The sequence below is a fragment of the Botryllus schlosseri genome, chromosome 4, assembly GCF_051294905.1.
Source record: "Botryllus schlosseri isolate E-star chromosome 4, Bs_hap1, whole genome shotgun sequence".
Lineage (NCBI taxonomy): Eukaryota > Metazoa > Chordata > Ascidiacea > Stolidobranchia > Styelidae > Botryllus > Botryllus schlosseri.
Genome location: NC_137239.1, coordinates 19,944,358 through 19,961,527, shown reverse-complemented (window position 1 = coordinate 19,961,527; position 17,170 = coordinate 19,944,358). Strand labels below are relative to the sequence as shown.

The window sequence follows — 17,170 nt, the reverse complement described above, 5'->3', positions numbered from 1 at the left end:
CGAACTAAAGAGTGCTAACCAAATTTCTGTTACTCCGACTCCGACTCCACCAAGAGAAAATTTACTGAATCTGCGAATCCGACTCTGACTCTACAACCCCAGGGTTTTTGCAATGCGAACTGTCCAAACAAACAGTTACTACGCGTATAAAAGTGGACAATTCGAGTATTAATGGATCATGATGAAATCGGATAATATACAACAATTATTATTTCTTACACATGCTAACATATGAAAGGTCCATGAATCGCCCCCCTGTCTTCGTGGCACGAATTTCATCAGCATCATCATTTTACAAGAAGCGAAGCTTCTTGACCGGTAGGTCGTGGGTTCGATCCCCGGCGGGGTCATAGGCCAAAGACCTGATTAGTAACATCGGTATCCATGACTTCCCTGCTTGGCGCTCATGCATTACTGGGATAGCATGGAGGGGTGATGCAAGACTTTACTTAGAAAGCCGTTAAAGTAGGGTTACCATATTTTGGAATCGGGAATGGAGGACACTTTTTCAAAATATTCAGACTTACAATACTGCAGTAAAATCCCTAAAAAATTGTAAATTTACCACGAAATTGTGGTTGGTTGACTAAAAAAAAGTCAACTTACCGTCTTAGCTCTTGAAACACAGTTTTTCTTTCACATTTTCCGTTGGTTGATAAAAAAAGGTCGTCACTTAGGGCTACGTTGGAACCACGAATTTCCTGTTTAGCGTCATTTATGCCCATTTTTGCTCGAATCTATACATCATCTTAGCTCTAAAAGCTGTAAAGGAGGACGAATTGCCAACAGGGAGGACATTTAGGCGTCCTCGGAGGACATTTTTAAAAACCTGAAAAAGGAGGACTTATGGTTCCCTACGTATTCGGGGCAACGACCGAAGTGGAACTGATACATAAACTTGGCGATTTCTAGTTTCCGCATATCTTCTATGTTTAGGACACCGAATCTCTTCAGCAGCGACTTGTTGGATGGGCACTGGGCAGCTAGGCCCAGTACTTGACACAACAGGAAAGCTCAGAGATCAAAATCCGCTACAGAGTCGTTTTCTTGAGAAATCGGATTTTTAGTCTTAACACCGGGTGGATCCGAATGAAATTTGGCATGAATAAAGTTGTCGCTTCTTATGTGTCAAAAATAAGACACATAGAATAGCGGGCCTGTTCATGACTTTGAGATATATCCGTTTCATGTGCATCACAGATCACACAACCGAGCGCTTTAGTCAGTAAACCTCGATTTTTGACTGGAAAATATTATGGCTAACTCCGCAGGTGCGTTCGTTCTAGAATAGCCAATTTCATCAAGTCGACGAGTTTGGGTGCCAACGAGTTGGAAAATGGAGGAATCGGATCGGGTTGATTTCAGGTAAGCTCGTATACTACCGTATATTATCTCATTGCAAATACCCGAGTATATATAAACGCTGAATTGAATATCAATATATCACAGGGAATACCCCGTTCCGCCGTTGCTCTCTCGTCCCTCCAAAGTTTCTGAGCGTTGCCCATAATATCGTATGTGGTGGCCGAATGGTTGTCAGTAAATTCGGCCGTCGGTCACTTCGGCCCTCGGTAAATTCGGCCCATGATCTATTTCTAATACAAACCATTATTCTCGAATAGGGAAGTTTTACGTGTCGTGGGTGGGATGGGTAGGGGGTCCATGTTGGGGTCAAGATTAGGGTTGGGGTTGATGGATATTAAGGTTGGTTAGGTTTAGGGTTAAGGTATCCAAAGATTAGGGTTGAGGGCGATGGGTATTAGGATTTGGAGGGTGGATATTACTATTAGGATTGGGGGAGGCCGGGAGGGGAGATAGGGTTTGAGATGGTATGGTATGGTATTCCAAGATTGGGGGTGAAGGGTATTAGGGTTGGGAGGGGAAATTAAGGTTAGAGTTACGGTTAATGTGTCCCAAAATTACAGTTAGGATTAGGGTCACCCTCCTCCAACCCTAATATTCCCCTACCGAACCCTAATACCCCTCTCCCAACCGACAGTTACAATGACAATAACAGTTACAATGACATTACCGAACCCTAACCTTAATCCTAACCCTAACCCCTAGCATCGTCTCGTCACATGATCTAATCACGCCGAGACTGCGTGATTTACGCATGCCCTGACCTCCAAATCACTTGATAATAATATAATTATGTAATTAATTCACATTAATAGTTGGTAATACATTTTTATACAAAATTCTCCGAGGGCCGAATTAAGCCTACCGAGTAAATTCAGCCCAGTAAATATCCGCGCTATCTCCCGCGATTACGCGATCTACGCATACCCTGACCTCCAAATCACTTGATAATAGTATAATTATGTAATTAATTCATGTTAACGGTTGGTAATACATTTTAATACAATATTCTCGGAGGGCCGAATTTACCGAGGGCCGAAGTGACCGACGGCCGAATTTACTGGCAACCGGCCGAATTGGTACCCCCGATTTAAGACTCATTTCTGAAATCAAATGGAAAGACATGCTGAAGAACTTATAGCTAATGAATATTGGCCGGCAGTGGCCACTGGCACGTATATCTTGTAACTCCAAAAATGTAACCAGGCTTTGCTTCTACTTTCTATAACGAAGGTTTTGCAACCGTTCTAGTAACTGCATCTACATTATCATACATTCATCCCTTTTTGAATTTGAGTTCTGCCAAATAACAAACCTTTGTTTTGGCATGAGATTGTGATCCCTCCGCTATATTAGGCTACTGTCTTGAATTTACTCGAGTCACTGTAATGGAATATGCTGATAACTTCAATTACTTTGGGCTAGGTATCTGAGAAGATTAAGTACTATAGTGAAGTCTGATTCAGTTCAGTTTGTTAAAAATTATTAGGGTATCATTTCTAAAGATCGCAAGATTATGATATGAAAAGACAGGAAGGATTCACAATTACTTGAAGTAGAGTTTCAATGAGACACCCATCTTGGCATAGAACATGTTAATAAGAGGCATGCCCACTAAATGAAAAGTAACAGAAGATAACAAAAAAATTAAAGGGGGAGGGAAAGTCAATATGTTAGATTGTGGTCGGGTAGGAACGGACTAGTTTTTATGAACAATTCTATGAGCAATGCATCAGTATTATAGCTATAAACTTGAAAACAAAAGTTTCTCGCATGAACCCATGAAATGTCATCAATTCTCCAGATATGCGGAGTTTTCGGCACACTGCAGATCACTGGCTCGCGACCCATGAAATTATATCACCAAGCTCACCACCATGCATATTAACACCCCTGGCCTAACCCTAATAATTAGATGTCCAAAACGGCAAATGAAGAAAGTGATTACTGTGTGAATCTGACATCAGGCGCGAACAATCTCGCATGTTTGAATTGAGCACACATACACGCCTGTCTGAGAGAGCTTTACTTATTCTGGTATCTAAGTGCTTGCCGTATCATCTTGTCAAACGTTAGGTCGGGCTGTGAAATGAAAACCTTGGAAAACTTAATCAACGTTTTCGACGATTACGATCGCCATGAATTCGATGATTGCATGGCGATGGAAGTGCATTCGATGAAGGAGCATGTTTTCAACATTTTGAGTGAGTCCCACGTTTTTCGTTGCTTCATCTTTTTAGTGTAGCATACCCTCAATCGCTTTTTAGGGTGGTTTTGATTCCAGTTTCTTATTTATCCAGTGTAGACTTCTGCCTTCTTTCAACTGTTTTGTGAGACTGCAGTGTGAGCCTAATGATTCTAGGCTGCATCGCTTTCCCTCGGTGCTGTACTTATCTGAATTATAAGTAAGATGAATAATAAACATAATCCGGACAATTGAAGCTGAAAGCCTTATTGCTTATGCATAGCACATAGTTTCCTACTCACTGCAAATGTTAATAAGTGAAACGTTTTTACTATTCAGCCACTAAAGGCACACTACAACTCACCAATTTAGCAATTTATAGCCAGGAATCTAGATAAATTCCTTCAATTTCACAAACCCATGATGAACAAGCGTAGCCTACAATACGTTCATTTATGGAGCGTCATAATTTGTATTACTCGAAAATCAAAATTAAAAATTTTGTTTTCGATGTGTTGTTACAATCATTGAGCCCAGTTTTATGTTCAGGCGAAGTACAAAAACTTGATGACAAGCTACCAGTATCTAACGAGTATTTACTATTATCTGGAAGTTGCAAGGATGGAACGCTGGATACCGAGATTGACAACCCGTCTCATTTTGCAAGGTGACATACCTTGCTTTGTGGCTTCTAGCATGTTATTATTATCATTCTCAGTTTTTCAAATATAGTGATACCTTATAATTTCGCGATGTGTTTCTATTTAGAGGAACCGACTTTGATCTTGACTACACATTGCTCGTACCAGTACTAAAACTCCATGACAGAAATCAACCAGTGGTACTGGACATGCGACATTCAACGCCATGTCATTCATGGTTGAGTTTGAGGTATGTGTTTGGAATAGCGTGTTATCGTCGATTTGCCTGAATTTGTGTGAAATCGACATGGGCGTTGGATAGGATACCAGGCCAGTAAAAACGAGAAAGTGTCCAGTGATGGGTAGGCAGCAGAGGTGGCTAAAGCAGTCGCTGTTGATTTTTGAATTGAATTTCTGAGTAGCAATTTCCAGTATATTCAAAACCACTTTCAGTCAAAGTAGAAAATAAAAGGAATGATAAATTCTGGAGTAAAAGTTTCAAAAAGTCAATTTGTTCTTACACAAAAGCAGTTTATCAGCTAGGCGACTGCTTTTATTGTAAATGCAGACGGACTAGGTGACACTGCGAACTTGTGCAATGTTTGGAAATACATTTGGTCACCGCAATGCGTAGGGCAGTGGTTCTCAACCTATTTGTCTTCGCGGACCCCACAGGCCCCAACAAGTTTTAGTTCAAATTCAGGTCAATTATCGTGTAATAGTCATCTATCTTGTGCAAATTTGAACTGTAGCTTCGTGATGAACAGCAACAAAATGACTGATGATTCCGCTGTGAGGTTTCAGTCCTTATATTTCTACAGATTAGGAAAAATACTTGAGGAATTTTTATTTCAAACGACTGTGCACTATTTTGCTTTGAATCCAAAATGTTTTACAAAGATTTCCGAGTCATCCTGATTGATCTAACTACTCCAACTTTTTTTTCCACAAACCCCAACAAAGTGTTTTTAACAGCTATATGTTCATATCAGTAAGCTATTGGCTGCTTCGCAATCGAAATGTTTTCATCCCAGAAAGTCATTCTGTCGATGTGCCTCCTGAAGTTTCAGCAGTTAGAAGCGAAACCGCCTCGTGATTTCCCTATAGTTTGAAAAACTTCCAAATTAGGTTTTCAATCCTTCTGAAAATTTTGAGGTTTTGCGGACCCCCTGAAAATGCTTCGCGGACCCCCGGTTGAGAACCACTGCCATAGGGTGTTTGTGACTATTTCACTCGTGGAAGAGATGCGAACTTGACCCTAAACTGTTCTCACTTTCAAAATCCAAAGAGTGAAAAGTAACTAGTTTTGCCTAAAAAATTGTGAAGTGGATTTGGGCTAAAATTACCACCACTCCAGTCAGTAGTAGAAGTAAGTAAGAGCTACTTGTGCACTCAAAAATGTACAAGTAGGCCCTACTTTGTTACGGAACACCTAATAGATATGATGAACAAAAGCGCCAATAGTTCAATAGCCAATTTAATGGGAAATGTCTGCATGCCTTATAAACAGCTGCCTGTAAATTGCAAGGGCTTCATTATCTGCTTATCTTATTCTGGAATTAAAGCTTCATGTACATATTTAATCCCTGTTTTGCTTAACATTTGCAAGCCTGTCTGCAGTTTACCTTTAGTGAAACTTGAATTGGTAATAGCTGGCTTAGCTGCATCGGTAATTGTGACGTCACACTCACATTATCACATTCTACAATGCAGACTATTCGATGACGACACGGTCGGAAAATGGGAATCTTGTTGCTGCGTAGTGGAACATCAAAACGATCGGAATCATTACTTATCCGCCCCAAAAGTGTGCAGTTGGTTTTCGGAAAGTTTGACACAGGTACGTAGGCAGTAGACATATTGCTTGGGTGTAAAAAGAAGAAACGCTTCCTCTCTGGAAGGTACAGTACGTTTTCGCTTTTTAATATTATATCTGTGACTTTCAATCACTTTGAAATCAACCTTTTTAAGAATATATAATTGACATTTTCATACTAAGATACAGCCCTATTTGCTCAAGTCTGGTGCCAAAATGGATCTGTGTCTTATGAGTCGGCGTCTTTTCATGCAAATAAATACATCCGATGTCATTCTAGGATTTAGGCTGAGTGAGGTGACCATCTTCAGCGGACTAGACCTACCTTAGGCCTGTTAATGTCACTAACTAACGGTGCCTCATTAGTTTTAGCCTATGCGACCTTCAGTTATAGACTAGGCCTATCGTTTATTCTGTTTTCAAATTATGTTATTTGTGCATGTAGTGACTCACCAGGTATCATATCAGAATGAATACTGTGTTTTTTCTGTTTCTGGTTATTACTTAACGGTAGGCCTACTATATATATATTGGCAAACCGTATCAAAAGGAATTCGAATTCCCTAATTTTATCGAGCTCCAGGTGGCAACGTGCTTTAAATATTTGCCGCAAAAATTGCTGCCATCCAGGGTTGTAATGACTCGAGTCATGACTCGACTCGAGTCACGATTTTCTGATGACTCGACTTGACTCGAGTCATTTTCTCAAAATACAGAAATGACTCGACTCGACTCTGCGCATGACTCGAACCAAGTCATATGACTCGAGACTCAGACGGCCAATACCGACATTTCATTGTAATTTCGAAGAACAGTAGAGTAACCACCCTATTGAGATTACGTCTATTGGTACTGGCGCTTGAAAATGCGACCAGAAACTGTTAAAAGTGAGGAAATTTAGTAGGCTATATTATAAATGCGAACCATTCGATATCACCAAATAGAGTTATAAAAGTGGGTTTAACAAGACTTTAATTGGAAACTGAGCTTTCAACACAATGACTTGGACTCGGACTCGAGTCATAATACCATGACTAGGACTCGAACCTCTGCTCGATGACTTGGACTCGGACTTGACTCGGTGGTGAATTGAAAATGACTCGACTTGACTCGAGTCAAAACTATAAAAGTGGGATTGACTTGTGACTCGGAGCTTTGTGACTTGGTTACACCCCTGCTGCCACCTGAATTATTTACTAAGTAATCAACTCCAGTTACGGCGTCCGATACTATTTGAGCGATAGCTCCCTCCCACGATTTTGTTGTGTCAATTTTCGGTAACTTTGCCTCTCGCGCGTTGAAGGTCGTTACCGAAATGCAAGGCTCGCACAAGAAAGGTGATCCCGTGGTCAAGGAAATTCTTCCAAACGGCGTCATAACCACACTTGTATTATCGTACGGCGGGACACGGATTATGTACGACTTGGTGCCGGTCGTGTCGTTTCGGGGCTGGCCCGCCGTGGCCATGGGGTGGTTGTCGGAAAATCATTTTTGGGACGGAATCGTACCTGAGGAGGAAGGTAAGGTGTCTGTTGGAGCCAACACTGTGTGAAAAACCCTTTGTGTTGTATCACGATAACCGAATATATTTGAAAAATCCACTTGTGGTGTGATTTTGCGTTAGTCGCGAAGATATACATTGCAATTTCCAAAATAGCCGACACCGATTAATTGATAAAATATTCGACCCAACTTTTTGAAACCATTCCGTGGAGTACATTTCAGATTAGAACTTTACTTTCTATTTCTACCTGTACTAGTTTTGACATGTCTTGGAAGTAGCCGCTTCTACTTGTAACGAGCAGAAATTTATGTATTTGCTTGTGCTCGAGTATCATCGGTGACTGCTTTGGTTGCCGCTACTGGCATGGGACCCCAGCAACTTCATTGTACATGTGTCTTACACACGAATGTTAGCGGTTCTCGGTACTGATTCATCTGGTTTGCATTTTCAATTCACTACCAAGTGAAGTCCAAGTCAAGGTTCAGAGGTTCGAGTCACAGTGTTGAGAGTCAAAGTCTTTGTGTGCCCTGTTTAGTTTCGAGTGCAATCCTGTACAATTCACTTTTTACTTTTAGATGATATTGAATATAGTAATATAGTAATTTCCTCACTTTACACGGATTCTGGTCGTATTTTACAAACGCCAGTACTGGTAGTCAAAATACCAATAATGTGATAGCTTACTCACAATGAAATGCCTGTCCAGGCCGTCGGAGTCTCGAGTCATTCGCAATGATTCGCGTACAAGTCAAGTCGATACACAAATTGCCTGAAGTCGAGTCATGACTCTATTCATTACAACCCTGCCTCTGACACACTGCGTTTTTCTAGTCGTGACTCGTAATCGCTTAATTTGTTTGTTTCTATGAAGTTTTCTGTAACCACATTTTCAGTAATCACCGGATTCCACCTGGTGCCCGCGTGTAGCGTAGTCGGCCGCAAAGACGTGGAGTGGCGGCTGTCTTTCGCCAGGAGCGAGGTGCAACTGAAGCGCTACATTCCGGAAGCGTTCATGAAGACCTTCTACGCGTTCAAGGCCGTGATGAACAGGGCTTTGTGCAGGCACTCACGGGTTGGTACCTGGCACTATTATCTGGCTGTGTGTTTGCATAGGCCTATGTCACAACTTGGTAGTAAAGAAGTACTGCTACCTTCTTGGAGTAGGCCTACTGTAGTAGGTTCAGCCTACACTTGGACTGCATACTAGAGTGGTTATGTTTTGGACTACTTTTACTTCTACTTGACAGGTTTTTAGCAAAAAATAAATTTGTCGAGTGCAAAGTAGTTTTGGAACTTGCTTGCATCGAAATAGCTACTGTATCTCGGTAACTGAATGAAATTATCTGCTAAGAGTAGCCAACTAATTCTGGCACAATGTTATTCGATGCTGAGCATCAGACGTACGGTACCATACACGTAATTATGCGCGTGATTCCGGCTTGTTGACATTGAGAGTCTTAGGTAATTATGCTGGTATCCTGTGACGTTCAGAGCATATGCACAGCTGCTCATGCAATTTCCTATATCATATTCTCTGGACGCGTAATATTGTCATTGCCAATTGAGTTGGTTCTTTCCTATCCTCGAATTCCATTTCTGATACTTTTTGCCTCTTACGTCACATTCGGGAAATTTCAGTGTTGCTGAAGTCCGTTTCTTAATCGCAGTTAATCTCTTTGTACTCAAACTGAGTTCCTGATGAAGCTGTATTAATGCCGGTTATGTTAGGAGCCGTGCATTTTTTATTCATGAGTTACGCCTGCATTAATCCGACACGCACCTTCTCAATTAATTTTCTGGACATGGCCAACTTGGTTTGACTAGAATCGATAAGAGGAATGTCGGGTGCCTGCATGAAAACAGTTTTCACGTCAAAATCAGCCAGTCTGGTACCATTCACCATGAAATAGCATAGTGTGCACACGAAATAATTTGCGATTTGGCATTCCATCACACGCTCTCGTGTTGTGATCTCGAAAACGGTACCTTTTCCAGATTACTTGTGGTGAATAAATAATTTAATAACACAAGGCCATCGGCGAAGGGCTAATCGATGAAACGGGCCAGTGTTTTGTCGCGGCATTGATCGGCCGGTTGTTTGTAATTGTGAATCTCCTAATCTTGAGGGATCTGGAAAATCAATGGTAATATTATGGTTTATTGAAGCCGGTGTATTTGGTGATACCACAGAGCTTCATTGGTGGGAGCAAGTGTTCTTGGAAGTCGTGAATGTATGGATTTCACGCGATTGGACAACACTTGTTAGTAGTCAAGAGACAAGTTGTCGTTCACAGAAATAAGGAATTCGATATTGATTAATTTGAAGTTTTCCCAATAACGAAGCACCATTCCCGCTACTAAGTGGTGACGTCTGTAGACTACTTCCACTTCAACATCGCCAGTCTTCTTGAAAGCCAAACCAAAAACAGAAGGTACTGCAGCAGGGGTGGGCAGACCTGCTTCATGCACGAGCCGCATATCAAAAATCCGAGTTTCAAAAGAGCCACAACACAAGAATTAAAAATTATGAATTTACTCCGTCACAATGAAATTGAAAGAAGTTTATTATCGTGCGGTGATACTGTGCGTCTCCACTTGGAATGCAAGGTGTTTGAAATCAGTCTGATACGACTTCAAAGCAGTGTGGAGCAATTCCTTCAAGTGCTGCTGAGCGTTTCAGGAAAATTTCAGTTCGGTAATCTTATTGCTACGTAAATCTGTCTGCGTTGGGTAACTCGTGGCAAAGTTTTGTTGCTTGATTTCATAATGATGTTTCAAGTTACTACGAGTGAATTTTGACAGATTAATGACAGACACTCAACTTCATCATCACTGAATACAAACTGTTCCTCTCATTCTGTTTTAAAAGATCTATCCTACAGTCATTGCTAACCTTTGTAAACAAATGGATGAGCCGTAATCACCGTTGTTGGCCCAGAAATTATCGTGACCTGCGCTACAGTGATTAATTATCTAGTTCATTATTGAACACAATGATTTATCATTAATTTATGACCATTGAACATCTGAGCACCATTTTTGTGGGTGAGAGTCAGTGAGACGTTTATGTGAACTCGGTTCGAGAGTTCAACGGTGAATTTCTAACCCTGTACTGCCACATTTCCCGAAATTTTACAAGTGTGAAATATACCATAAGGAAAGAAACAGCACGAAAACAACACGCATATTGTTTATAGGTGATAAAATGTATCAATCAATAATCAGAGTAAACCTCTCTATCAAAATGGCAAGTGCAATCATTAGAACCGCAGTTTGCCCATGTATGTACTATACAGATTGATTTGACAACATGCGTAACATAGTGTCACAGTGAAAGATATAAACTCTAAAATTGCACTCGTTTTTGATATCAGTCATTTTTTTGTACCAGCCTAATGATGATGTATCCTCGATTTTGAGAACTGCCACCGACGATACTTTAACGAAAGTCTATCAAGGTTCAATCCACTTCAAACTACTTATTTGAATACTTTTACTTTTACTTGAAGCAGTTTTGGTATACCTCAAGAATTGTTTCTTGTTAAGGAGTAGAAAATTACTGTATCACTTCTAATTCTACTTGAGTGTCAAAGCAGCAGCAGTAATATCATAAATTTATCCTCGATTAAGAGGTGAAGTAGCAATTTCCAAGATATGCCAAAACTACCTTTCGTAAAATTAGAATGTGATAGGTCTGTAAAGCACTCAGTTAAGTAGTGCTATATTTTTTTGTTGAGGCGTCAGTGACAGATACTTTTAGTGAGTCGGTCAAGGGTGGGTGCTTGTATGTCAAAAGATGCCGCAGTTCCCATGCTACAGTGGCTATTTCATTCGGTTCCCATGACAATTTAAAATGTTGAAGTGATGCAGGCATATTCTATAACTGTAAGTGTGAGCGGTTTGCTTCAAAAGCTGCTGAGTAAAAGTGGAATTAGTCTACAAGCATATCCATTCCAGTAAGTAGTGCAGGTATGTAATACATGCACTTGAATACTCCATAAAGCAGGAGTACTTCATTACTGACCAACTAGTAGTCAAGTTGACCGCCTCCGCAGATTTATATAAACCATTTACGGTGCAAGAGAGTAAATTGTTGAAATGTGTGCTTTTCTTATAGTTTGTAAAACCATACATTCTGCGGGGGCTGCTGTTGTGGGCGTGCGACAGGGTGAGGTTGAATTGTCTCGCGTCGGAAAGCAATCTCCCCGACACGCTTCTGGGTTTAATCGACGACGTGCTGCAATGCCTTTTGAGCAGGTAAAGTTACCTTGCATTTTTCTCCTCCTGTGCCATACGTCACCTTTATAATGTGTCATGCGGCATATGCTTCGTATTCAAACACCAGAATTAATGATACAGCGGAACTTTGCTATGGGTATAATTGAATTCTTACCACTGAGATTCAGTGTTGGGATGACTCGAGTCATCTTTTTCCGTATGACTTGACTTGACTCGAGTCACTTTGCTAAAATGACTTGACTCGGCGTATCAGAAATGTGGATTGACTCGTGACTTGGAGCAAAATTCACGAGTCAATTTCAAGTCATCATGTAATCGGTGTCGAAAAAAATCACTGTATTTTGCATATGTTCGCATTGCTCGCGAAACGCTGGTGTAACCCGTGAGAGCGACCAATCATTCAATGATCGTGCGTTTTACTGAACCTCCACTGTTCTCTCACAATTAAATTGACCACAAACTAAGTGATCGAAGCTGATAGCTTACGGTGTCTTAAACTGGTAGTAAATTAATTTGATAGGAAAATATCTATCTCTGTTCTTACCTTAACCAAACCTCTTATTTTATTGAAATTGAATCGAATATAATTTAAATACTACTCAACCATTGGCGCAGGCTCGTATTGTATCATATCAATATACAATTGAATAGTCTATTCATATTGAAATGAACCCGAATATTTTCGGCTGGCACTCAGGTCAGGGGTAATCGTCAGCAACTAGTAGAGAATTCAAAAGAACATCGTATATCAATATGTATCATCGTATATCATATCAATATGTAGATTGTAGAAGGGTAATGTATTGCATCTTACCAATTCGTTTCTCTATTCTTGCTGGTAACTATAAACTGAGGCTATACAATTACTTATACTTGATGTAACAGTTTTACGTATTTGTGAGCGATAAAGCGTCATCTTGCATGTATATTTAACTCTTCTGTTCGTTCACCGGTTCAGAATCAGTGACGACTCAATCTGTATTTCAGACAGCTAACAAAATGTAATGATGTAATCATACCTCGTATTTCGAAAAGGCAACTTGACTTGAATTGAGATTTGACTCGTTACTTGTCTTGACTCTTGTCAAAATGTGCAATGATTTGTCACTCGAAGTTAGTGACCTGATCCCAACACTGCTGAGATTCCTCTGCTGGTAGTAAGCCTACTTATCAGGTGTATTTGTCGAGGAAACTTCACTAATAAACGCGACTGTGAAATCGACACTTCTCCAATTCATGTATTGGTAAATTACTCGAGTAAATTCTGAAAGTGATTGCTCAAGCATAATATGAGTACATATTCAGTCGAATGATAAATGGATATTTTCGGCTGACACTTGTAGAAAGCTCAAAATGAACCTAGTGTTTCAACAGTCACGTCACCGAAAAAGACGTCACATTTTTTAGCAGTTATTGTAGTAGTACATTCTAACCGGCCGCATCTGATTACGATATTCATCACTCCCTTGCTACATTGTGATATTGCTGCCAAATAAGCAAGATTGCGTTAGTTTGATCGCAATGACAACAAAGATCGGACTTTGAATATAATAATAATTATAATAATTTATAGACCACCGAATATAACAATATGTCATTACTACACTAGGGCGCTGTACATAAAAGGCAATAAAATATAATATGATTTAATTTGTGTTGCAGATCGTGTCCAAACTACTTCATCCCACAATATAACATGCTCGTCCATCTGGATGATCAGACCGTGTTGAAGCTTTGTCAAGTTGTGTTGATGGTGAGATTAGATCTTGTTAGCGGAACGCAGACATTTCTAATGTATTTCAGTTTTCATACAACTTCTGAACGACTTTCAGCCGTTACCAGTATATTCCCGGTTAGTATTAAACTTGGGTTTGAATCTCGAATGCGGAAAAGGATACAAATTTGAGAATGGTAATGCCGCTCTCGTCTCTGTAGATTTCCTGCAGCTAAATGTTGTCCACCAGGAAGTAATTTTTGAATAGATTCGTTTAGGTCAAGAATTTTCACGATAAAAATTGTGCCTAAATGGTCCAAATCGTCATCCATTGGTGTTCATATAAAAGTAGATCCAAATTTCTGCCAAAGCATAAATAGAAGTATTGATTTCCAAATATGTAAAATATTTGTTCTCGGTCTAGTTTTACATAGATACTGAAGACTGAAGTAGAAGTAGTCTGAAATCATAGTCACTAGGGTATGTAGCAGAGTTGTAATGACTCGATTCGCGATTTTTTGGTGACTCGACTTGACTCGAGTCATTTTTTCAAATGCGTAAAATGACTCGACTCGATTCAATTTTTATGTTGACTCAACTCGTATGACTCCAGACTGGTAAGGGTAAGACAGACATGTCATTGTAACTTTGAAGAATAGTAAAGTTACCCCATTATTGGTATTTCGTCTATCAGTCCTGATACTTGGAAAATAGGGCCAGAAACTGTTTAACTGAGGAAAATTACGATATTATGAATACGAGCCATTCTATATCACTCGAGCAAAGTTTAAAAAATGGGTTGAAAGGGATTGAACTGAAGATTGAACAGTGAACATGTTGACATGGGCACGCATCAGAACACTACGACTCGGACTCCACCCTCTACTATCTGACCTGGACTCAGACTTGACTCGGTGGTGAATTGAAATTAATTGACCCGACTTTAAAAGTACTTTGTTACTGGCCACCTCTGCATATGTGAACGTGACCATGACAGCGATATTTCTGTGTTTTACAGGTCCGTAGCGACCCTGCGGAACACGTCAGGAACGCCGTAGATCAGGTGAAGGCTGCTCGGGCTATGACCAAAGAATATCGGGAAACTAATCTTCGACGGAGAACGGCCACCGGGTATTTTGGTTTTATTGACGATTGGGTCTTGCGTCCCAGCGAGGTTATTCGGATCTGTGTTTGACGCGCGACGCACTGATTATTTACTCACAGCTGGCGAATTGCGGCGGGGCTGCATCGAGCAGCTGATTTATTCGATTCCAAATCCAGCTTTGGGCTTTGAGTATTTTTAGTTACGACGTCGTAACGGTACGAATGACTTGAAATCACAAATACTCGCCTTTTATGTGATATCTATTGAGTAGTATATATGTATATAAAGTATATTCATATTGAAATAAAATCGGATATTTTCCACCGACACTCGTCAGGGGTAATCGTTAGCAACTAGAAGAGAATTGGAATAAACATTGTACATCAACAATCGTAACACAAAATATGTCGTCACCGGCATGAAATTTTGATTAATCGAGGTGTTTAGACTACTTCCACTTCTACTTGAACAGAACTACACCATTTTTGAATTTTGAATAGTAGAAAGTAGTTTTGGGGATGAGTTTGCATCACAATTACCAGTAAATTGTCATGTATGCCTGCATCAAGGCGACTGGAGTGCCCATATTTTTAGAGTCATTGGTCATTTTACGATAGTCGCGAACACATATCTATTCACTTCAAAAAGTATTCGACCCGTCAAACAAAATTTAGTCTTTTCAGATCTATTATTTTGTATTTGAATAGTATATTCATATTGAAATAAACCCGGATATTTTCGGCTGACACACGTCAGCAACTAGTAGAGAATGGAAGAGAACGTCGTATATCAACAATCGTATCACATAATATCACGTCACCAGCTTCAAATTTCTATTAAAAGAGCGTTCAACGTACTATTTTTAGATAGTACACCAACTCTTTTTGTTAAGACAGTTTTGGCTGGTGTATTTTGATAAAAGTCCACTCCGAGGCACACAAACGGAAGTGTGAACGACACAAAAATCTGTCGTATCGATAATTTTTTACACAAGCGGGATCATCCTACAGATGTTTGCCAATTGCAGAATTTATGGCGTTTGATTGCTGAGCATAAAGCTTGAGCGGATGAGTCAAGGGTGAGCTTTCCACCGAGCACGATGCGCGTGTCCTGATAAATCTAGCGAGGTGCTGGTGTATGCGTTCCTGCAAAGGCTTTGACGTTCTTACCCCGTGGCTACAATTAATTACCCCTGACGAGTGTCAGTCGAAAATATTCGGGTTCATTTCAATATGAATAGACTATCCAATTGTATATTGAAGTTCTGTACCTTCAACAAGCTCTTCACATATTTTTTATCTACACGTGCCGTTACTACTACTGCTGCTGCTTGAGTAGCAACACCGACTAATTTAACCACCCGATTCTGAATTCTTCCGTGTCCCTTGTCAGGAACGGCACTGGAGGAACCACAGGCTCGAATTCAAGACAGGAAATCGACGTTGCGGAACGAATGCGAAAACTGGTCGATGAAAATCCTGGCAAGAGTATATCCGTGTTTTTGAACCCGCAAGACGGGTCTACACCGCATTTTCGAATAGATGGAAAGTTCTATTGAGTGAGAATTCACCGACTCCACGCCGTTGGGCTTCAAGTATTGGGACACATGCCTGGGAACTGTGGACATGGTAGTTGAGCCCTGGTGATTGCCCTACGTGTCAATCGGATTAATGCAGCGGCAAAGGTGCTATAACGTCGACACCATTGTTAGAGCAAAGTGTCGCGTGTTTTATGCCAGCAATCATTTGCCAAGTGTTGACAATAACAAGGAATAGTAGCGTATGACGAATATGATCTCTACTGCTTCTGCAATTATCTAATTGTTGAGGCGGTATTGGATTTTGTTACACTATTTATGTTTAATTCAATAATACTCAATCGTGCTAAGGGTACTATGGCTGCTTTGACACGCTTTTCGAATTTTGCTCTGCAGCAGTGAATTTCAGTTGCGAACAGAGTACTTTATCTCGGCGTTATTCATTGCTTCAAGTTTCATATTATATCATGTATAATATCATCATTTAGTTTCTGCCGTTGCCTGCTCTCCGCTGTGGCGAGTTTATGCCGTTGGTAGCAGTTAGATCAGGAAGCTTCTGGAATGTGATGATTCCTTTATCACTAAATTTGTTCAACCTCATGGGTCTTTGAAAATGTCATTCGAGGATCCGTGAATGTCCTCCTTTACAGCTTTAAGAGCTGCTTTAAGATAGATTCAAGTGAAATGGGCATTAATGGCGCTAAATAGGAAATTCGTGGTTCGAACGAGAGTGGCGACCTGCCGGAAAGTTGACCTTTTTGTCTTTGATCAACCGGCCACGAAGAATTTACAATTTTTTCCGAATTTTACCCCGCTATTCTAAGTCTAAAAATTTTGAAAAAGTGTCCTCCTTTCCCGATTCCACAATAGGGTAACCCTTACATATACACCGACTCATGATATACATATTTTTTAATTAAGGTTTGGTTTCAAGAAATCGCAAGTGTTTCATTTGAATACCAAAATATAGCCATATTTGCTTGAACGAATTATTAGGCTGCTGGCGGTGCACAATAGGGCTGTTCAAAAATAACTTTTTTTCCCGGATTCCAGCCATTCACTGATTA

The 17,170-nt window shown here is 40.3% G+C and overlaps 1 protein-coding gene across 1 annotated transcript; it reads left to right on the top strand.

The window, feature by feature from the left end:
* The first annotated feature begins 1,205 nt into the window (after positions 1–1,205).
* LOC145437305 (nucleotidyltransferase MB21D2-like) lies at positions 1,206–16,586 on the top strand. The gene is made up of 11 exons (XM_080314503.1): positions 1,206–1,365; positions 3,439–3,566; positions 4,097–4,214; positions 4,316–4,438; positions 5,902–6,028; positions 7,308–7,524; positions 8,402–8,580; positions 11,626–11,765; positions 13,410–13,500; positions 14,480–14,592; positions 15,959–16,586. The coding sequence occupies exons 1-11, from the start codon at positions 1,337–1,339 to the stop codon at positions 16,122–16,124; spliced, it is 1,431 nt and encodes a 476-aa protein (XP_080170629.1). The 5' UTR covers positions 1,206–1,336; the 3' UTR covers positions 16,125–16,586.
* The last annotated feature ends 584 nt before the right edge of the window (positions 16,587–17,170 follow it).

What these genes read in the sequence shown, in the direction of transcription:
- LOC145437305 (XM_080314503.1), top strand. Translation starts at nt 1,337, where the DNA reads ATGGAGGAATCGGATCGGGTTGATTTCAG. An exon ending in TCGGATCGGGTTGATTTCAG is followed by an intron (nt 1,366 to 3,438) that starts GTAAGCTCGTAT and finishes GTCAAACGTTAG; the next exon opens with GTCGGGCTGTGAAATGAAAA. An exon ending in GCATGTTTTCAACATTTTGA is followed by an intron (nt 3,567 to 4,096) that starts GTGAGTCCCACG and finishes TTTTATGTTCAG; the next exon opens with GCGAAGTACAAAAACTTGAT.